This window comes from Staurois parvus, unplaced genomic scaffold, assembly GCF_062004578.1.
Source record: "Staurois parvus isolate SC_StPar_1 unplaced genomic scaffold, SC_StPar_1.0 ptg000476l, whole genome shotgun sequence".
NCBI classification, from domain to species: domain Eukaryota; kingdom Metazoa; phylum Chordata; class Amphibia; order Anura; family Ranidae; genus Staurois; species Staurois parvus.
The window spans coordinates 4,114,323-4,138,944 of NW_028318272.1; the positions used below are offsets into that span (position 1 = coordinate 4,114,323).

The 24,622-nt window shown below is 41.1% G+C and overlaps 1 protein-coding gene across 2 annotated transcripts in view; it reads right to left on the reverse strand.

Moving 5' to 3' along the window:
• BRD7 (bromodomain containing 7) overlaps positions 1-24,622 on the reverse strand; it is a 66,452-nt gene that overhangs the window by 12,914 nt on the left and 28,916 nt on the right. For both annotated transcript variants that reach the window (XM_089689486.1, XM_089689485.1), the window contains exons 12-14: positions 22,459-22,594; positions 16,258-16,369; positions 621-735 (exon numbers count right to left, since the gene is read on the reverse strand). In XM_089689486.1, the coding sequence (XP_089545612.1) occupies positions 621-735; positions 16,258-16,369; positions 22,459-22,594 (363 nt within the window). The remainder of the gene's footprint in view (positions 1-620; positions 736-16,257; positions 16,370-22,458; positions 22,595-24,622) is intronic.

Sequence of the window (24,622 nt, forward strand, 5' to 3'; positions counted from 1 at the left end):
CACTGTACTAATGGCACTGGGGAGGAAGGGGTTAACTTTTTTTAGGTAATGAAAGGGTTAACTGTGTGAGGGGAGTGTTTTACTAGGGGGCGGGGGTGTGTACTTCACAGGAACACGCTGATCCCCAGAGATAAACTCTTCTCTCAGGATCAGCGTGCTCAGATAGCAGATAGCAGAGCTGCAGTGTAAACACTGCAGCCGTGCTCCTTGTCAGTGATGGTCGGTAATCGCCAGGAACCGGTGATTGACAGCCGCTTCCGCGATTGGCGGGGCGGTGCCGCCCTGTCTCAATAAAAACACTGTCGCTGGTCGGCAACCAGTTAAAACCCTTTTTTTCTGAAAGCTATCCTAAGTCATGGCCCTCAGCCAGAACAAGCTTTACCTTGGCCTCAAAAACCAGCTACTGCCTACAACTGAGGATACCAGCTGGCGTATTCTGGGCTCTAGCTTGGAGTACAGCTTTCAAACATTGATTCAGCCACAAAAAAGCAGCAAACCTTGTTGCAGAGACATAACAGACACAAAATTGACTTGAATCCACTGTGCGCAGGATGCATGCACTGTACACCTTATTATCACACAGTCAAACCATAGCTGGAGAAATGAAGTTGTTTTCCCACCTTCAGAATCAAAGGCCTCTTCAAATAATCCCAGACCAACCACAGATTTTAAACTTGCAAACTGGTCACTGGTGCCAACACAGTCTGACTTCGATGAGGTTTCACTCAATGCTGCCTGTAAAACAAGTGCAGTTAACAACAAAAAATAAAAAAAAAATTATATATATATATACACATACATACACATATATACATACATATACACACACACACAAGTTATTTCATGACAGTTGGAAAATGACAGTTGGAAAATGACAGTTGGAAAATGACAGTTGGAAAATGACAGTTGGAAAATGACAGTTGGAAAATGACAGTTATTTTTGACAGTTGGAAAATGACAGTTGGAAAATGACAGTTGGAAATTGACAGTTGGAAATTGACAGTTGGAAATTGACAGTTGGAAAATGAGTTATTTTTGACAGTTGGAAAATGACAGTTGGAAAATGACAGTTATTTTTGACAGTTGGAAAATGACAGTTGGAAAATGACAGTTGGAAAATGACAGTTGGAAAATGACAGTTGGAAAATGACAGTTGGAAAATGACAGTTATTTTTGACAGTTGGAAAATGACAGTTGGAAAATGACAGTTGGAAATTGACAGTTGGAAATTGACAGTTGGAAAATGACAGTTGGAAAATGACAGTTGGAAATTGACAGTTGGAAAATGACAGTTGGAAAATGACAGTTGGAAAATGACAGTTGGAAAATGACAGTTGGAAAATGACAGTTGGAAAATGACAGTTGGAAAATGACAGTTATTTTTGACAGTTGGAAAATGACAGTTGGAAAATGACAGTTGGAAATTGACAGTTGGAAATTGACAGTTGGAAAATGACAGTTGGAAAATGACAGTTGGAAAATGACAGTTGGAAAATGACAGTTGGAAAATGACAGTTGGAAAATGACAGTTATTTTTGACAGTTGGAAAATGACAGTTATTTTTGACAGTTGGAAAATGACAGTTATTTTTGACAGTTGGAAATTGACAGTTGGAAATTGACAGTTGGAAAATGACAGTTGGAAAATGACAGTTGGAAAATGACAGTTGGAAAATGACAGTTGGAAAATGACAGTTGGAAATTGACAGTTGGAAATTGACAGTTGGAAAATGACAGTTGGAAAATGACAGTTGGAAAATGACAGTTGGAAAATGACAGTTGGAAAATGACAGTTATTTTTGACAGTTGGAAAATGACAGTTATTTTTGACAGTTGGAAAATGACAGTTATTTTTGACAGTTGGAAATTGACAGTTGGAAATTGACAGTTGGAAAATGACAGTTGGAAAATGACAGTTGGAAAATGACAGTTGGAAAATGACAGTTGGAAAATGACAGTTGGAAAATGACAGTTATTTTTGACAGTTGGAAAATGACAGTTGGAAAATGACAGTTGGAAAATGACAGTTGGAAATTGACAGTTGGAAATTGACAGTTGGAAAATGACAGTTGGAAAATGACAGTTGGAAAATGACAGTTGGAAAATGACAGTTATTTTTGACAGTTGGAAAATGACAGTTGGAAATTGACAGTTGGAAATTGACAGTTGGAAAATGACAGTTGGAAAATGACAGTTGGAAATTGACAGTTGGAAATTGACAGTTGGAAAATGACAGTTGGAAATTGACAGTTGGAAATTGACAGTTGGAAAATGACAGTTGGAAATTGACAGTTGGAAAATGACAGTTGGAAAATGACAGTTGGAAAATGACAGTTATTTTTGACAGTTATTTTTGAGTTATTTTTGACAGTTATTTTTGACAGTTGGAAAATGACAGTTGGAAAATGACAGTTATTTTTGACAGTTATTTTTGACAGTTATTTTTGACAGTTATTTTTGACAGTTATTTTTGACAGTTATTTTTGACAGTTATTTTTGACAGTTATTTTTGACAGTTGGAAAATGACAGTTGGAAATTGACAGTTGGAAAATGACAGTTGGAAAATGACAGTTGGAAAATGACAGTTGGAAAATGACAGTTGGAAAATGACAGTTGGAAAATGACAGTTGGAAAATGACAGTTATTTTTGACAGTTATTTTTGACAGTTATTTTTGACAGTTGGAAAATGACAGTTGGAAAATGACAGTTGGAAAATGACAGTTGGAAAATGACAGTTGGAAAATGACAGTTGGAAAATGACAGTTGGAAAATGACAGTTGGAAAATGACAGTTATTTTTGACAGTTATTTTTGAGTTATTTTTGACAGTTATTTTTGACAGTTGGAAAATGACAGTTGGAAAATGACAGTTGGAAAATGACAGTTGGAAAATGACAGTTGGAAAATGACAGTTATTTTTGACAGTTATTTTTGACAGTTATTTTTGACAGTTGGAAAATGACAGTTGGAAAATGACAGTTGGAAATTGACAGTTGGAAATTGACAGTTGGAAAATGACAGTTATTTTTGACAGTTGGAAAATGACAGTTGGAAAATGACAGTTGGAAAATGACAGTTGGAAAATGACAGTTGGAAAATGACAGTTGGAAAATTGACAGTTGGAAAATTGACAGTTGGAAAATTGACAGTTGGAAAATGACAGTTGGAAAATGACAGTTGGAAAATGACAGTTGGAAAATGACAGTTGGAAAATGACAGTTATTTTTGACAGTTATTTTTGACAGTTGGAAAATGACAGTTGGAAAATGACAGTTGGAAAATGACAGTTGGAAAATGACAGTTGGAAAATGACAGTTGGAAAATGACAGTTGGAAAATGACAGTTATTTTTGACAGTTATTTTTGACAGTTATTTTTGACAGTTGGAAAATGACAGTTGGAAAATGACAGTTATTTTTGACAGTTATTTTTGACAGTTATTTTTGACAGTTGGAAAATGACAGTTGGAAAATGACAGTTGGAAAATGACAGTTGGAAAATCACAGTTGGAAAATGACAGTTGGAAAATGACAGTTGGAAAATGACAGTTGGAAAATGACAGTTGGAAATTGACAGTTGGAAAATGACAGTTGGAAAATGACAGTTGGAAAATGACAGTTGGAAAATGACAGTTGGAAAATGACAGTTGGAAAATGACAGTTATTTTTGACAGTTGGAAAATGACAGTTGGAAAATGACAGTTGGAAAATGACAGTTGGAAAATGACAGTTGGAAAATGACAGTTGGAAAATGACAGTTGGAAAATGACAGTTATTTTTGACAGTTATTTTTGAGTTATTTTTGACAGTTATTTTTGACAGTTGGAAAATGACAGTTGGAAAATGACAGTTGGAAAATGACAGTTGGAAAATGACAGTTGGAAAATGACAGTTGGAAAATGACAGTTGGAAAATGACAGTTGGAAAATGACAGTTGGAAATTGACAGTTGGAAATTGACAGTTGGAAAATGACAGTTGGAAAATGACAGTTGGAAAATGACAGTTATTTTTGACAGTTATTTTTGACAGTTGGAAAATGACAGTTGGAAAATGACAGTTGGAAAATGACAGTTGGAAAATGACAGTTGGAAAATGACAGTTGGAAAATGACAGTTGGAAAATGACAGTTGGAAAATGACAGTTGGAAATTGACAGTTGGAAAATGACAGTTGGAAAATGACAGTTGGAAAATGACAGTTGGAAAATGACAGTTGGAAAATGACAGTTATTTTTGACAGTTGGAAAATGACAGTTGGAAAATGACAGTTGGAAAATGACAGTTGGAAAATGGAAGTTGGAAAATGACAGTTGGAAAATGACAGTTATTTTTGACAGTTATTTTTGACAGTTATTTTTGACAGTTATTTTTGACAGTTATTTTTGACAGTTATTTTTGACAGTTATTTTTGACAGTTGGAAAATGACAGTTGGAAAATGACAGTTGGAAAATGACAGTTGGAAAATGACAGTTGGAAAATGACAGTTGGAAAATGACAGTTGGAAAATGACAGTTGGAAAATGACAGTTGGAAAATGACAGTTGGAAAATGACAGTTGGAAAATGACAGTTATTTTTGACAGTTGGAAAATGACAGTTGGAAAATGGCAGTTATTTTTGACAGTTGGAAAATGGCAGTTGGAAAATGGCAGTTATTTTTGACAGTTGGAAAATGGCAGTTGGAAAATGACAGTTGGAAAATGACAGATATATAGCTTACTGCAGGGATGATTCATTCAAATACCCACTTGCCTACCGGGCACTTATACCCCCTTCCTGCCCAGGCCAATTTTAAGCTTTCAACACTGTCGCACTTTGAATGACAATTGCGTGGGCATGCAACATTGTACCCATATGAAATTTTTTTCACACACATAGAGCTTTCTTTTGTTGGTATTTAATTGCCACAGGGGTTTTTATTTTTTCCACTGAACACAAAAAAATAAAAATAAAAAAAAGGTTTTCTTTGTTTCCATTATCAATTTTCTCATGGTTTTCTAAAATCTGTATTCCTGGGTCCAGGGTTTGTGAACAGCCAGCACACTGATTACACAGGTGTGTGCAGGCTTTTTTGTAGAGGCCCAACCAAGACTCTGGGCTCCACTTCGAAAGACAGGAGGTCGTTGCCCAGGAGTCAGTAGGGCTCCACCTAGGAGAGGTGGGAGCCAGAGCAGCAAGGGGCTGCTAGCTGTGTACCTGAAAGAGCCATTTAGAAAAGAGTCTGCAGGAGACATTTGCGTTCTGAAGTGGAAGGCCAGAAGCAGGATTGTATGTATAAGCCAGGAGGCTAAAAGTCTGCGTTTGGAAGAGAGAAATGCTGAACACCCCTGTGAGGGAAATCATGTGTTGCATTTATGGAACTTTCTTTTAAATAAAATTTGGCAAAAACGGCCCTTAAAAACAAGAAAGCGAGTGGCGGTGTACTTTAACCACTAGCCTACAGGGCACTTATACCCCCTTTCTGCCCAGGCCAATTTCCAGCTTTCAGCGCTGTCGCACTTTGAATGACAATTGCGCGGTAAAACACTGTACCCATATGACATTTTTATAATTTTTTTGTGACAGACAGCTTTATTTTGGTGCTGTTTAATCACCTCTGGGTTTTTTTTTCTTAAACAAACCAAAAACCACTGAAAATTTTGAAAACAAAAAGTTTTTTCTTAGTTTTTGTTATAAAATTGTGTAAAATAAGTGTTTTTTCTCCTTCACTGATGTGCGCTAATGATGGTGCACTGATGGGCACTGATGAGGAGGCACTGGTAGGTGGCACTGATGTGTATTGACAGGCATCACTGATACATGGCACTGATAGGTGGCACTGACTGGCACCAATAGGCGGCACTGATTGGCAGCACTGATAGGCGACACTGAAAGGCTGCTCAGATGATATGTGGCACTGATATGTTGCACGAGGCACTGATGGACACTGACAGGTGGCACTGCTGGGGCTACACTGATCATCAGGGCACACTGATCATCAGTGCCCTGATGATCAGTGTACATGTCCCCTCTGTGGAAAGCCGATTACCGGCTCTCCTCTCCTCTCGAGCTGTCAGCGTGACAGCTCAAGAGGAGAGAAATGCAGATAACCGGCATTTCCCTGTTTACATGTGATCAGCTGTGATTGGACACAGCTGATCACATGACCGAGTTGACATCTTCGGCTCTTTCCGTGATCGGTGATCCGCTGTGTCATATGACGTCCTCCCAGAACGAGAGAACCACCTTGCGCCCGTCATATTACTATATGGCGGGCGGGAGGTGGTTAAAGCTCTACCCTTGATGCAAGTTCTCACAAAAAAAAAAAAAAAAGATTACACAAAACACACCTCAATTGAAGGAACACTTTGAAAACATATCAGATGTCAATGAAAAAAAAATTTCATGCTGGATATCTATACTGATATGGACTGGGTAATGTGTTATGAACAAAAGGATGCCCCAACGTTTGATGGAAATGAAAATTATCAACCAACAGAGAACTGAATTCAAAGACACCCCAAAAATCAAAGTGAAAAAAAAAAATTATGCAGTAGGCTATTCCATTTTGCTGAAATTTCATTGCAACAACTCAAAATGGTACTCCGAAGTAAAAAATGGCACGTGGGGCCATACAAACTACTAAGTAAAAAATATCAGATGATATTAAAAGCCCATGGAGCATCTGCCAGAAATCTTGTCAGAGTATTGCATCTGCCTGGACAAACCTATATAGTTTGATAAACCTAAAAAAGGTCCATATCTAACCTCATCCATATGTGTCACAGGTCCTGAACACTGGGTGTAGGGGCCACTCCAGTGTCCAGGCACTGCGGATTGAGAAGTCTGCCTGCCTACCATCCACTCCTTGGGCAGATTAGGCTGAAATGAGAATTCTGCCCAGGACGGGATCTGCTCTACTGTGGCTATGGATGATTCTGGATCGGAAGACTCTGCAGCTGGAAGGTCCAGCATTACAGGGACAACCAGATTGCCCAAAGTTCCATAATGTTGACTGGAAGATGGTATTCCTTTGATGCCTGAGTTACAGAGGCTTAGGATCCAACCACACTTATGCAGTCTGGTCGATCAGGGCTATGTTGTCCACCAGAACCTACGCAGACTGTTCCCTTAGCAGGCCGTCTAGATATCCCACAATGGGAATGCTCAGAGAGAAAAACATTGACTTGGGAGGCCGTAGAGTAACAAAAAGGACTTTTCTTGGCCTCTCTTAGAGTGAGCTTTCCTGGACTGGGCCTTTGGAAGCCAAATAATTGTGGGCAGCCCTGAAGAGGCATTGCCCATCAAAGACCATATAGATCAATAACTTTAAGACACAGGCTCTGCAGTCCAACATTTTAGCCAAAGTGTTCTCCACATGCTTACTCACAGGAGACTCCTACAAAAAATGAGATTGGAGACCTCCATAAACCCATACATGCAATAGGGCAAAGTGCTGAGATAACCAAAGTTTGACAGATTAGGAACACAGATCACAGGTAGGAACCAAGGAAAACAGAGAGAGGGCTTTCAGCCCTTCAGGTTCCAAGAGTGGGGACAGTGTGAGTAGAAGCTATTGGCTTATTTTCTAGCTTTGTGTGCACGTCAACATCGATAATAGCCACAATAGTCTTTTAGTTTGGCATGACAGAAGATTGCAGCTCCATTGAGGCAGGTTCATTGTGGAAGGACACAGCATCAGTGTTTTCCAGCTTCCAGTCCTCTTGTAGCTGGTGGTATAATCCAACACTATACGACTTCCTGTGTCCCTCAATGGACAAGAAAGAAAACCACAATACATACTCCTTGAAAGATAATAAATCAACTAAATGATCTTATAAAAAAAAAATGACCTTAAAGCCTAGAACACATTTATAAAAATAACTTCCGGTTCCGGCGTCGCATGTAGCAGATATGGGACCCGCGGCTCTGGCTCCAACCGCTTACAATATCGGCTCCCTGCTCTGGCGACACCTGCCACGAGCCACTCAAGTGCTCCCCCTGCATTCTGGCAGCCCCCCCACATGGACCTGTACCTGTTGTCGGTTCCTCCCGGCTCCGTTCCCGCTACACGGCCTGAGGGATGCCGCATGGAAACAGGTATGACAAAGACACAGACTGCAGCAGTCTCGGCACAACCTGACACTCATTTTCCAGCAGATCGATGAGAAAATAGCACAGGCTGTTGCTACATTACTCTCATCTACTATTACTTTAGCTGTGGCCAGAGCAGTATCAACGGGCATAGAGCAACTTAGAAAAGATTTAGGCGACCACGCTAAGCGCTTATCTGAAATGGAAGAGCGACTTTCAGATTTGGAAGATGAAGTCCACTCTGTACAAGCGGGGACACATCAAATTTCACGCACGCAACAAATTATCTTGGAAAAACTAGACGATTTGGAAAATCGTTCAGGCACAAACAACTTGCGCATTGTGGGCCTCCCTGAAACTTACAACACAGGTGCCCTCCTACAGCTATGCACTACACGCATCCCTGCGGCCCTGGGCCTACCCTCACTGTGCCAAGTAGAAAGAGCACACCACCTAGGGGCACCATCTAACGACAGACGCACGCCACGGTCTGTGATTGCCAAATACCTCAACAATGCTGATAGAGTGGCTATCCTTAGCTCATTCCCCAACTCCCGTTCTCTACAAATAGATGGGCATAAACCAGCAATGGGCAAACTACGGCCCGCGGGCCGTATGCGGCCCGGCGGACCTTTTAATCCGGCCCGCGGAGCTAGGCTCCCGCTAGGCTCCTCTCACAGTCCGCCGTGTAGCATGAAAATCTGTCTCATATGAGGATCTGATCCCCTCGACGTATCTGCGCATGTGCCGGAGATCGCCGATCGGCTGCTAATGCCTGAAACTGGCACATGCGCAGATACGTCGAGGGGGACAGATCCTCATAGGAGACAGATTTTCATGCTACACCAGAACGGCGCGGGAACACGGCGAGAGGAACGCGCAGAGCAAAGGTAAGTGAATTGACACAGGGGGGACTTGGGGACTTAATATGGGGGATGAATTACTATAGGGGGGGATGAATTAATATGGGGGATGAATTACTATAGGGGGGATGAATTACTATAGGGGGGATGAATTACTATAGGGGGGATGAATTACTATAGGGGGGAGAGATTACTATGGGGGATGAATTACTATAGGGGGGATGAATTACTATATGGGGGATGAATTACTATATGGGGGATGAATTACTATATGGGGGGTGAATTACTATGGGGGATGAATTACTATGGGGGATGAATTACTATGGGGGATGAATTACTATGGGGGATGAATTACTATATGGGGGATGAATTACTATATGGGGGATGAATTACTATATGGGGGATGAATTACTATATGGGGGATGAATTACTATGGGGGATGAATTACTATGGGGGATGAATTACTATATGGGGGATGAATTACTATATGGGGGATGAATTACTATATGGGGGATGAATTACTATATGGGGGATTAATTACTATGCTTACTATGGGGGAATATTACTATACTTACTATGGATGACACATACACATCATTCATCTACTCTTGGTCCGGCCCCCGGGTCCAATATATGAACCCATTGCGGCCCTCAAGTCAAAAAGTTTGCCCACCCCTGGCATAAACTGCTCTTATTTGCGGATTACTCACAAGAAGTGTCACGCAAACTAAAAGCCTTCCAGCAAATCTGTGCCTCACTATACCAAAAAGGGGTAAAATTTACCCTTGCCTATCCGGCCACACTTCGGTTTACCACTCCTACAGGAGGATCAAAAACCTTCAATCACCCGGAGGAAGCCTTACAGTTTATACAGACCCACCTAAATGAATCCAATGCTGTGTCGAACCCCGTAGTCGAGATTCAGGTCCCAGGGACCAGCGCAGTCCCCGCAAAGATCCCCCTAAGAGGCAACGAGTCAATCTCTCCTCTGCCAAACTGAAGCCGCCATGATTGGGCCTCCGCCTCATCACCTAGGTCACTGTTCAGAGACATCCAACCCGCTTTGCCTTAAACCTTTATACAATTTCCACGAGACATCCAACGCTATCTGTCTGGCGTCAAGGGTCACATTACCACCACCTGTTGATATGTTATGTACTCTATAGTTTGTTCTACTGGGTCATATAGACCCAGTACAGTTTCTGTATTGTTTCCATTATCTGCACGATCATCCATGCGCCGACCATTGTACCACCCCTGAAATTTGGGATTTCTAGATCCCTCCCTAAATTACCATACTTACACGAGGGGAGGACCTCGTCCATAATACTAACATATTCCCGCCGTGGGATCACATCTTGACTTCTCCGGTTACACTGGTTGTAGTACCAGGAAAAATGTGAAGTCCAGAAGAATACTTTGGTTTGATGTATATTTTGATCACCTGCCAGGCCCCTGTTGGGCATCTACTGTGCTTCTTTCTCTACTTCTTTACTTTTCTATTCAATTATACTTCCCCGGAGAACTTCATCCGCCCCAGGAACCTCATCTTACCCAGTCCATACCGACAGCTAGAGTCAAGACAGGAAGAATTTTAACACATACTTATGTTCATTATACCCTTATACACATCCAAACACCTACATTAAAATGACCCGCATAATTTCAAGGAATGTCAAAGGCCTAAGATCACCCCATAAACTCATGGCTATACTACGCCATCTCAAGCGACTAAAAGCAGACATAGCATTACTTCAAGATACCCATCTGACTCAGTCAGATTTTGCCCGTATGAAAAAGTTATGGGTCCTCATCGCCTAACAACAAAGCAGGAGTACTCATACACAAACGACTTACCCCTGGAATCTTTTCCACTGAAACGAACGTTGAAGGGAGTTTTGCTGCCATCCACATCAAACTAGGTACTAATGATCTAGTCCTATCTAACATATATGCTCCCAATTCACCAACTAAACAATTTTTCCAAGAGATGTCCTCAAGAATATCGATTCTCTCATTGTAGGAGGCGACTAATTCTTACATGTACTGGCAGGAAGATACATCTAAAAGCAACGAACGACACCGGCCGCCTCCCACTTCCTCACCCCCTGCTTCCACGATGTTATCCAACTTTGTGGAAGCATTACAACAGACATCTGGAGTTTATCTCACCCAGATGGTAAAGATTACACCTTTTTACTCTCATGTCCATCACACACTGTCCAGAATCGATTATTTCTTCTGCAATTCGATAATGTTACATCACATTACAGAATCCACCATACATGACTATTTCTGATCACACCCCGATCTCCATAGAACTAAACCATTTAAACGCAACTCGCCCTCCTAGAATATGGTGCTTCCCATCCTACTTGGCAGACAATTAAGAGCTATTTCAGATATTAGCTACAACCTGGTCAGACTTTCTGATCACCAATAAGGGCCCACCAATCTAACCCAAATCTTTTTTGGGAAACAAGCAAAGCAGTACCAAGAGGCAGAATAATCGCTTATACCTTCACCAAAAAAAAAAAAAAAAAAAACACTCCTTGACAAATTTAAAGAAGCTAGAGAACATTTAAGACAGGCTCAGAGTAATTTGACAGAATCAAATTCTTACATAAATAGGAAATCATGGCTAGAAGCAAAGCACCACTTCGACACCTGGGCGTAAGCCCAGGAATCTATACCTCAATCCTACCTCGACCTCCAATACCATAAATATGGCAACAAACCGGGCAAACTCTTGGCCCGTCTATGCCGAAAACCCTTCACTCCCACCCAATTTAAAGCTCTGAGGGACTCTCAGGGCTCCCTTAAAAACACACCAGAAGGAATTATATCCATTCTGGAACAATTCTTTGCTCACCTATACAGCCCAGACCCAATAAACATTACACAAGCCAACTCATTTTTGGAACAAATTACCCTTCCACAAATAGATCCCAATGCACTACAATTCCTCAACTCCCCAATAACACAGACGGATATCTCCTCAGCAATCCAATCCTTAGTAAATAACAAAGCCCTTGGCCCTGATGGTTACACTGCAGAGTGCTACAAGCTTACGGCCAAAATTCTTACCCCGACCTTACAATCAGTATTCCACAAAATTCAAGAAGGAGGCGATTACATTCCGCCAGGCTTTCAAGCCCATATCAAATTGATAGAAAAAAAAGGCAAAGATCCCACTGGTCCAGGCTCTTATTGGCAGATCTCCCTCTTGAATCTAGATGCAAAAATATTATCTAAAATAAAAGCAAACAGACTGGCCACCATTCTACCCTCACTTATCCCAAGCGGGATTCATTCAGGAACAATAGGCCACCTCCAATATACGCAAAGTCCTAACAGTTTTAAACCATGCTAAGCACAACCCACATCAAGATCTAGCCATCATATCCCTTGATGCCAAAAAGGCATTTGACAATGTCAACTTCACCTGGCTTCACTTAGTATTACAGAAATTTGGCTTTGCAGGTCCCTTCACACATACGATCCAAGCGATGTACTCCGCACCGACAGCTCAAGTGATAGCGGCAGGATGCACATCCAACCCTATCCGTCTACACAAGGGGACAAGACAAGGATATCTGCTATCCCATCCACTTTTTAATCTAGCCCTGGAACCATTAGCTCGCTTCTTATTATTTAAATCTCAACTTCATGGAGTTCAAATAGGCCAACAAGAATTGCGTATTGCATTGTTCACAAATGACATATTAATCTTCACCTCCAATCCGGCCCTCGACATAACCTATACGCGATATATTCTCAGATTTTCGCCATTGCTCGGGTCTCCATATAAAAACTTTTCCAAAAGTGAAATACTCCCTTTATACCACGTTCGTCCCCCCTCTTGGACCCAGGCCCCGCTTTTTAAACTTGCCAAAAGCCACATCACGTATCTAGGCATAAAGATAGGGAAACTTGCCTCGTCATTGTACACACTGAACTTCACACCAACAATAGATAACATTATAGGGGAATTGGAGATGTGGAAAGATCTGCCCTTATCGCTCCTTGGAAGATCCCACCTCTTTAAGATGGTTAGCTTTCCAAAACATTTATATCCTCTTCAGACCATTCCACTCCTGCTTAGACATGGAGACATAACGAAATTAAATAGAGCAATCTCCAATTTCCTTTGGAAAGGCCGACGCACTCGCATAGCTCTGCACAAACTATTCCTTCCACGGAGCGACGGGGGATCCGAGCTACCCAATATACGAATCTAGAACCTCTCCTGTCTACTACATATCTGCCTAGACTGGTTGACCCAGTCATCCAAGTAATCCAACTATCAACTTGAAACAGCTATGGTCCACCCATACAACCTAACTGCCTTATTGATCTCCAATATAAACTCACTTACATCTCACTTAAAACACAATTTACTTATACGTGACACCCTCATAACATGGAGAGAAGTCAGACGCAAGCTAGGGGTCTCCCAATGGGTATCCCAGTAACTCCCAATTCACAACAATCCTTTTCCTCTCTCGCAACAATATGCTGCATATGCAACTTGGGTCACCCATGATCTCGTAAACGTAATGCAATTGTATGATACTTCCTCTGGCTCTCCTAAGCCTCTACATCATACTTTGCGGAGCTTCAACCTGCCCTCCCATCAGTTATATGTTCTACAAGTACTAAACTTCGTAAAGTCAATTGCTCCAGTTAAAACCACTAGATTTCGCAAATCTCTGATAGACACCCTAGTCTGAAGTCAAAAGTACAAAATATCGAACATCTATACTCCATTAAATCTGTATTATACACGTGCTTTCATTTAAAAATGAGTTCTGGCGTGAACAACAGCTCAAGATTATGCATCGTGCTTACATGCCCTGTGCCTATTCAAAACTCAACCCATCTATATCCCTCTGCCCGCTCTGCGGATGCTATTTACCATTATTACAGCACAGATTCTGGCTCTGCCCTCCCATATCCAACTTTTGGGACCAAGTAAACTGCTTTGCGGCATTCATTACCAATGTCCAAATGACTAAAAACCCACTGCATCTCCTCTTTGACAATTTGGAACAAACTTCTTCTGGCACCTCTCCTACACAGATCTCATCTCTCCGAAAAAACAAACCATGGTTGACTACCTGTCTGTTGGTTGCGAGAATAGCCATCTTAAAGAAATGGGTCTCAAATTCACCACCATCCATAATTGGACATAAAACAGGATCTTAATTACCTTTTTCGTGCGGACAGACTCGATCTAATATCATCATCTAGCACTCGTAGAGCTGACTCTTACATTCGCAAATGGCACCTTTATATTACCAGAACATTCTCCACGCCTGATCAACAATTTTTCCTACGGGACTCTAGATTTGATAGTCAAGCTATCAATTCTATTCAAAGCTATACTACTTAATAACATATGGTGGGCGTAAATCACTGATGAGGTTTGCATCTGAACTTCCTTTCCTTATGCTTTCCACTTCTCTGCTCCTCCTGCCTGAGAGTTATGGTTATGTATACTCATATGTCTTTACACAAATTGGTATATATGACTATGTTGACCTTCCACTTGCTCCTTAGACACCAGCTAATGTGTAAGGTAAAGTCTACAGGCTTGGATAAATCCGTATGTAAATGGATAGAAAACTGGCTAAAAGATCGTATTTAAAGAGTAGTGGTTAATGATTCATATTCTGAATGGTCTGGGGTCATCAGTGGTGTACCCCAAGGTTCAGTGTTGGGACCCTTACTTTTTAATATATTTATAAACGATATAGGGTCTGGGATTAAAAATACCATTTCAGTCTTTGCAGATGACACCAAGCTGTGCAGTGGAATAACGTCCTTACAGGATGTCTTCAATTTACAAGCCGACCTCAATGCACTGTATAATTGGGCAACTATGTGGCAAATGAGGTTTAATGTTGATAAATGTAAGGTTATGCACCTGGGGTGAAGAATATGCATGCATCATATATACTAGGGGGGTACAACTTGGAGAATCAATGGTGGAGAAGGATCTGGAGGTTCTGGTAGATCACAAGCTTAATAATGGCATGCAATGCCAAGCTGCGTTTCTAAAGCGAGCAAAATCCTCTCTTGTATTAAAAGAGGTATAGACTCCAGAGAAAGATATCATATTACCCCTGTACAAATCGTTAGTAAGACCTCATCTGGAATATGCAGATCAGTTTTGGGCACCAATTCACAAAAAGAACATTGAGGAACATGAGAATGTACAGAGAAGGGCAACCAAACTGATAAGAGGCGTGGAGGAAATCAGCTATGAGGAAAGATTAGAGGAACTGAATGTATTCTCTCTTGAGAAGAGGAGATTAAGGGGGGATATGATCAACATGTATAAATACATCAATGGTTCATATAGTGAACTCTGTGTAGAGCTATTCACCCTGAGGTCATCACAGAGGACAAGGGGGCACTCTTTATGTGTGGAGGAAAATAAATTTATTCTCCAAAACACGGAAAGGTTTCTTCACAGTGAGAGCTGTGAAAATGTGGAATATACTCCCTCAAGAGCTGGTTCCAGCCAGCTCAGTGGATTGCTTCAAAAAAGGCCTGGATTATTTCTTAGATACAAAGAATATAACTGGATACTAACATTTATAGGTAAAAGTTGATCCAGGGAATATCGGATTGCCTCTCGGGTTAGCAGGAAGGATTTTTTTTCCCAGCAGGAGAAAATTGGATCGTGCTTTGCTGGGGTTATTTTGCTTTCCTCTGGATTAACTGTGGGTGTAGGATTATAACTTTTTTCTATGGTTGAACTGGATGGACTATTGTCTTTTTTCAGCCAGACTAACTATGTAACTCTATATTTCATAGTTTGTAAACACTATACCAGTCATGCAAACCATTCAATATACACTTATTGGAATTTTATTTTTAGCAGACATGTAGCAGAATACATTTTGAAAAAAAAAAGTTTTTCTTCTTCAAAAATTGTTTTTTTCATTTATATAATATAAAACCCAAGGGTGATAAAATACTACGAAAAGAAACCTCTGATTGTGTGAAAAAAAATTATATAAATTTTGTTTAGGTACAGCAGTGCCGAATAGCAACAGCCTAGTCATGAAGGGGGTAAAACCTTCCACAGCTGAAGTGGTAAAGTAGCACTTGCACTTCTTTATAGAGGTAGAGTGGTACTCACACAGATTGGAGTACCTACTTTATAGTATAAACACAGTGTTAAAAGGCGATCCTCAAATAAGAACACCTGCATGAAAATACATTTTGGCCACAATACACCACACTTTGCTATTATACTAAACGCATATAGGATACTTGACTTGCATTCATAAATTGTCACAAGTTGTAGTTACCTTATTCTGCTCTCTTTCTGTTCTGGAATATTCTCCATCACTAAAAGCATCAAGAATACAGTCCACCATCCCATAAGGTTGTTTAGTAACATTCTCCAAGAATTCCTGTATGCTAAAAAATACAAATTAATTTTGAAGATTTAAATATACACTAAATGCTTTGTATAATAAACACAGCCTCATACAATTCTCAATAGGGAAGCATTGAGGATTTTTTGTTAGCATAAATCACAGTTAACAACCAAAGTTATTATAATACCATTTACGTGGAAAGCTATCTAAAATGCAGCTTTTAAAATCATCATAAAATATCATCTATTGTAAAATAAAATACCTCAAAGCCTAACTTCAAGTCGAGATGCCCCTTTACCCACTCCTCCACTGCAGCACAGCTGCAACCTTATAGAAGCAAACATACACTAAGCTCCATATATATTTGGACACAGGCACAATTTTCATACTTTTGGCTCTGTATGCCACCAGAATAAATTAAAATGAAACAATCCAAATGAATATGAAGTGCAGACTTTCAGCTTTAATTCAAATGGTTGAACATAAATATCAAGTACAAATTTTAGGAGCTGCAACCATTTTTATACACAGTCCCTCCATGTTCAGGGGCTCAAAATGTAATTGGACAAAAATATAATCATAAACAAAATGTTCATTTTTAATATTTTGTTGAGAATCATTTACTGGCAATGACTGCCTGAAGTCTGGAACCCATGGACATTACTAAAGACTGGGTTTCCTCCTTTCTGATGCTTTGATAGGCTCTAACTGCAGCTGTCTTCAGTTGTTCTTTGTTTGTGGGTCTTTCTGCCTTTAGTTTTGCCTTCAGCAAGTGAAATGCATGCTCAATGGGGTTGAGATCTGGTGATTGACTCAGCCATTGCAGAATATTCCACTTCTTTTCCTTCAAAAACGCCTGGGTTGCTTTTGCAGGGTAATATACATACCCTCAAATTAAACCTGAGAGTGTGCACCTTCAGCCCATATCCATTATATAACTATAGCTTGAATATGTTTTGGCAAATACCTGAAAAAACTAAAATTGCGTCTGTGTCCAAATATATATACACCCACACCCACACCCCCACACCCACACCCACACCCACACACACACACACACCTTTTTACCAGTAATCTTGACCTTATTATAAAAATAATATGCATTTTTGCACGGAACATGTATAGGCACCTGTATCTACCTTGTTATGCATATCCTAGAATAATCCTTTACACTGCAGCACCCAGAGCAAATCAGCCTTTGTTTTGCACAGTGCACATGTGAAGATGATAAGAGGTTAAAATAGGCAAATCTAAAATCTGGCATGAAACTGGCATTTTTACAGTAAGCAGCAGCCATGCAGTCAAAGGATATCATTAGAGGTAACATCTTTCAATTGTACCATTTACAAAAAGTATTCCACTTTCTTTGTATTGTAGTCTGCAAGAGGAATGGGGTTGTGGCAAATTAGTGAGGATGAGGTTTCTTCCAACACAACAGTAGCTGGGCTCAACGACAAATCCTTATTTAACTTAAATCGGTATTAAACCCAAAACCTATTACATTGCAGCTTGCCAATCATTGGATGTGGTAGCTGCATCAGTTTTCTTTTTTTTTGGCTTTTTTCCACTTTTTTTTTTATTAGTGAGAAACAACTCTGGAGGAATGAGTATAGGAGGCACAGCAGACAAAACAGCATTGTCAGTCTCTGGGGGGGGGAGGGGTTCCTTTTTAGATAAAGGTTTTGAATGCATAAATATTACATTGGATCATTTTAATCATCCCTGCCAGTGGTAAATGGATTTTCTCACCCATGTAAACTGATACATTCTGCTGGAGAGTTTATTTAACAGACTTGCTGGCTGGATTAGCAGATGAATATAGAAGAAAGAAAGACTAAAAAGGGGCCATCACTTCTAAGAATTGGTAAACTGGGTTTAATACTGCTTTAATAGTTGGCTCAAAAGCATACCAAGCACGTAATCTACAATGTGGGGTAAACGTCTAAGTTAAAAAAACTGGGCAGATTTAACTCAGAACAGAGCACAGGCAGTGACAGTTCTGGCCAGGCTGCTCAGCATGAACATGGGCACTGCAATTCCTGAGCTGTGGGGATATTATTTTAGTTTATTTAGGTGGGGGTGTGTGTAGATATTTTGCTAATCCCGACTAAAAGTCAACAAATTTCAATATTTCAAGAAAACCATTGATAAAGCTATTAGTAATAGTAATTTAAAAGAAAATATAACACTGAAATAAAAGAAAAACATAACATATTAAAGCAAGGCTTAAAATTTCAAGTTCTGAGCTACTAGCCAGGCCTTAAGAGTTACTCGCCACCAGTTGCCCATGCAACCCCTACTCTGCTAGACCCCTAATTCCGCCCCTAAACACACCCTCGTAAATTATTTCAGAAAATGAGACTGTTAAATGTTACCCACATTACATCAGGGTCCCCATAGCCTCCCCACATTACATCAGGGCTTCCAATGTCCCCCTAAACACTCCATCATACTTAGACCATGCACTGCATACAACCATAACCCCCCATAATCTTTCACTCACAAAACCATAACTCTACCAAGCATATCCTATCTACTATCCAACCCAGCACTACCTCAAATACCCCATACTCTACCACCCATAATAGCCACATAATCCTGAACCTGACCAAACCACCCATACATGTAGGTTTACATACAGACACACGCACACACAGACATGTATACACACAGACACATGTACGTACATACACACACACACACACACACACATACCATACACAGACACACACACACACACACACATACATATAAATACACACACAGACACATATATATATATACAAATACACAAACACAGCCCTATAAAAAGTTGCAGTACTCCGTTACCTTCACTCACAGAGCCAGGTACTGCACTCTAGGGGGAGGCAGAGAGCACAGCACACACTCCCTTTGCTTTCACTTTGCTCAACTATTGAGCAGTCTGACGGCTTCCAGTGTGAGTGACAGATCCGGTCCCGAGTTCTGAGCCTGCTCAACAAGACGGCCCTGGGGACACACTCGCCCCCACCATAATTTCCACTCGCCAATGTGAGCAGGCGAGTGGGAATTTCAAGGCCTGTATTAAAGTACTTGCAAACCCCTGCATGTACCCAGTGAAGTGACTAGTCTCTAGCGATACACAACAATGAAACAAATCCTCCTACACAGGGTGGATTTGATTTAAATCACTAGTGAAAAGGCTCAATTTAAATCATAATTTTTAATGAGCAACTGTTATCTCCGTTCCACAGCGACTCCTCCTCTGACCCGCTGTTGACTCACTTTAATAGGACAGCTGGTGATGTGGCAGTGACACAACAAGGTGAGGGACGTGGTGGCAGCAGGTGAGTGGATGCCCGCTAACAGGTGCTGCCATGATGGATCTAAAATGACAGGTGCTCTTTACATGTAAGGAATCCGACTCATTCTTGCTTGTAGTTGGAATCTTTAACCACCTCCCGCCCGTCATATAGTGATACGACGGACGCAAGGTGGTTCTTTCGTTCTGGGAGAACGTCATATGATGTCCTCCCATTCTCACTGCGCATGCACGGCTCAGGTAGCGCGGCCATCTGCGGTGCGCTGTGTCCCTCGGACACAGCGGATCACGATCATGGAAAGAGCCGAAGATGTCGGCTCGGTCATGTGATCAGCTGTGTCCAATCACAGCTGATCACATGTAAAACAGGGAAATGCCGGTTATCGACATTTCTCTCCTCTCGAGCTGTCATGTTGACAGCTCGAGAGGAGAGGAGAGCCGGTAATCGGCTTTCCGTGGAGGGGGCATGTACACTGATCATCAGGGCACTGATGATCAGTGTGTCCTGATGATCAGTGTAGCCCCAGCAGTGCCACTTGTCAGTGTCCATCAGTGCCTTGTGTCAGTGCTCATCAGTGCCTTGTGCCAGTGCCCATCAATACCACATATCAATTCCTATGTGAGCTGCCTCAGTGCCGCCTAACAGTGCCATGTATCAGTGCCCATCAGTGCCACCTACCAATGCCTCATCAGTGCCACCTATCAGTGCCCATCAGTGCAGCCTCATTAGCGCACATCAGGGAAGGAAAAAAATTACTTATTTACAAAATTTTCAGTGGTTTTTGGTTGAAGAAAAAATAAAAAACTCAGAGGTGATTAAATACCACTAAAATAAAGCTCTGTCACAAAAAAAATAACAATTTCATATGGGTACAGTGTTGCATGACCACGCAACTGTCACTCAAAGTGCGACAGTGCTGAAAGCTGGAAATTGGCCTGGGCAGGAAGGGGGTATAAGTGCCCTGTAAGCTTGTGGTTAAATATTTGCAAACTAAATGAAGGTTTCTTTTTTAGAATACTACGCTGTCAGGTTAGTAAAACAGCGATATCAGAACCGATTTTAGGTTAATAGGTTAATCACATGTAGCTGGAAAACTACTCAAATTCTTTTATTTCATGTTTTTTCTAATGGTTACTGTGAAATTGTGTGAATGCATCAATGCAATGCATGTTATCTCAGCTTGCATTCATTGAATGAGTTCACCAAAAATGTAAAAATTGCAGAATATACAGCCTCATGCTACATAACTAAGCTCCATTTCATGCTGAATAAACTAAAATTATTAAAGTGTCTTAAATAGATTTTTATGCCAAAAGCATTTAATTAAAATAAATTTGACAAAAAAAAAAAAAAAAAAAATCTGATTTAAATAAAGAAAAATCATTGATTTTTATCCACCCTGCTCCTACATAAGTTGTAACTGTTTATCTGTAGCCATTTGTCCTGTACAGGCTTATAAATAAAAAGAGATAAAAAGAGATTTTCACAGAAGCACAAAGCAGGGTGTAGGGAGCTGAATGTACAAACTACACAACTTCGTGAGGAGTGTTCTGAGATTTGATAAGAGGGGAGGGGAGGGGAGGGAAGGGACACCCCCCCCCCCCCTCCAAACAGCACACAGGAACATACAGAAATGAGGATATCAATCACAGGCTGTGTGCTGGAGTTCCCTCCTCATCACCTTTTTAATCTCTTGCAGTGGGGAAAATCTGTCACAAAGGATTAATGCAGACAGCAGAGAGAAATTACTCACAGTGCTTTGGAATGAGACAAGTAAACACTATTGAACGATGTGCTTTGTTCATATTTCACGTCAGAGGTTTTCAACCACTTTAAGAGTGGTATGTAGCTATAAAATAAATATGTGCCTGGAATCGGATGTAAATTTGATCAACTTTCTGCTTGTACTAGGTAACTTGCCCTTGGCAGTGTAGAATAAAGAAAAAAAAATAAAATGCTAAAGGAATCTGTCAGTTAAAGTGACCCTGCCACTACAGGGTTTAAGCCACTCTTAAAAAAAAGAATACATTAAAATAAAAAAAAGGCATCATACATACCTGTTTCTGAAAAGGCAGCTGCATGGTAGAGCCCTGGCCACTGCAGGTATCCGAAATGCATAGGTGTGTCAAATACCTGCCCCATCGACTCCTATATCATAATACTAGACACCAGCTGGCCATGGCACCACCTGCCTGGAGTTTGCATGTTCTCCCTGTGCCTGCGTGGGTTTCCTCCGGTTTCCTCCCACACTCCAAAGACATGCAGGTAGGTTAATTATATCCTGTCTAAATTGTCCCTAGTATGTGTGAATGTAAGTTAGGGACCTTAGATTGTACACCCCTTGAGGGTTAGGGACTGATGTGAATGTACAATATATATGTAAAGCGCTGCGTAAATTAACAGCGCTATATAAGTACCTGAAATAAATAAAGATCATAGCACCCATTTTATATGAAAGATATTGATGGACAACTACGGCTGGTGTTTATGGTAATGGAGCATTTGTCAACTGAATCAACACACTTTACAAAACTACATGAGAGCAAATGTCCACCGATTACAATAGCAAAAGGAAGCATTATAGCAGCTGTCTACTGACTGCAATGTAACTAATGAGAGATGGGTGATCCATGGGGAAAGAAAAAAAAAACCAAAAAACCAAACCAACTCTCTCAACCAATAGCACTTTTGATCCATTTTGTGTACGCTATTATATTAAATCTACTTCCCTGCCTACCTAATCAAAATACCAATAACAGCAAATGACAAGTACATTATTTGGAAACTGATATACACATACAGACAGGAGATAACTTTGCTGCTGTACCTGAAGGTCCCCTGAAGACTTGGATCTTCTCCATACATTGTGTAAATTATATCTGAATCATCTTTGCCAATGTTCGCAAAGGTCGAGTCATAGGATGGTGCGTAAGAGGTGAATGGTCCATAGTTCAAGTATAACACTGCAAATAAATCACACAGGATTTGCATCATTATACACCTTTTCATGCCATATTATTATTATACAGTATTTATAAAGAGCCAATAGTTTGCTCAGCGCTGTACATTACAAAGGGGGACAGAACATGTGACAGACCAATACAATGCAAAACATGAGGGGATCGAGGGCCCTGCTCTTTCGGGCTTGCAATCTATGAGGGAGGGGATAGTGGTACAGAAGGAGATAGCTGTGGGGGATGGAGTGGTAGGAAGAGTGGAGGAGGTCGGCAAGTTAGCAGGGGGTGGGACAGGCTCCCCTGAAGAGGTGGGTTTTCAGGGTGCGCCTAAAGGAGAGGAGAGTAGGTGATAATCTGATGCGTTGGGGTGGGGAGTTCCAGAGGATGGGTGACACCCTGGAGAAGTCCTGGAGGTGGGCATTGGAGGAGGAGACCAGGGATATTGGATATTTACAGCTACGTCCACAATATCCTTCACACTGAATACATATTATGCATGAATAGAAGACCAAGTGGTAGATTTTCAAATCTAAGATACAAATGCCCGCTGCCAAAAGGCTCAAGAAACGCCAACAGTGTGCCTTGACAGGAAGGGGTGGAGCCTTAGCCTTAGGCCTGTAAGATGATCTACAGTGGGGCAAAAAAGTATTTAGTCAGCCACCAATTGTGCAAGTTCTCTCACTTAAAAAGATGAGAGAGGCCTGTAAATGGCATCATAGGTAGACCTCAACTATGAGAGACAAAATGAGAAAAAAAAAAATCCAGACAATCACATTGGCTGATTTGAAAATAATTTATTTGCAAATTATGGTGGAAAATAAGTATTTGGTCACCTACAAACAAGCAAGATTTCTGGCTCTCACAGACCTGTACCTTCTTCTTTAAGAGGCTCCTCTGTCCTGCACTCATTACCTGTATCAATGGCACCTGTTTGAACTTGTTATCAGTATAAAAGACACCTGTCCACAACCTCAAACAGTCACACTCCAAACTCCACTATGGTGAAGACCAAAGAGCTGTCAAAGGACACCAGAAACAAAATTGTAGACCTGCACCAGGCTGGGAAGACTGAATCTGCCATAGGCAAGCAGCTTGGTGTGAATAAATCAACTGTGGGAGCAATAATTAGAAAATGGAAGACATACAAGACCACTGATAATCTCCCTCAATCTGGGGCTCCACGCAAGATCCCACCCCGTGGGGTCAAAATGATCACAAGAACAGAGAGCAAAAATCCCAGGACCACACGGGGGGACCTAGTGAATGACCTGCAGAGAGCTGGGACAAACGTAACACTGTGCTGTCAGGGACTCAGATCCTGCAGTGCCAGACGTGTCCCCCTGCTTAAGACAGTACATCTGAAGTTTGCTAGAGAGCATTTGGATGATCCAGAAGAGGATTGGGAGAATGTCATATGGTCAGATGAAACCAAAATAGAACTGTTTGGTAAAAACACAACTCGTCGTGTTTGGAGGAGAGAGAATGCTGAGTTGCATCCAAAGAACACCATACCTACTGTGAAGCATGGGGATGGCAACATCATGCTTTGTGGCTGTTTCTCCGCAAAGGGACCAGGACGACTGATCCATGTACAGGACAGAATGAATGGGGCCATGTATCGTGAGATTTAAGTGCAAACCTCCTTCCATCAGCAAGGGCATTGAAGATGAAACGTGGCTGGGTCTTCCAACATGACAATGATCCCAAACATACCGCCCGGGCAATGAAGGAGTGGCTTCGTAAGAAGCATTTCAAGGTACTGGAGTGGCCTAGCCAGTCTCCAGATCTCAACCCCATAGAAAACTTTTGGAGGGAGTTGAAAGTCCGTGTTGCCCAGCGACAGCCCCAAAACATCACTGCTCTAGAGGAGATCTGCATGGAGGAATGGGCCAACATACCAGCAACAGTGTGTGCCAACCTTGTGAAGACTTACAGGAAACGTTTGACCTCTGTCATTGCAAACAAAGGATATATAACAAAGTATTGAGATGAAATTTTGATATTGACCAAATACTTGTTTTCCACCATAATTTG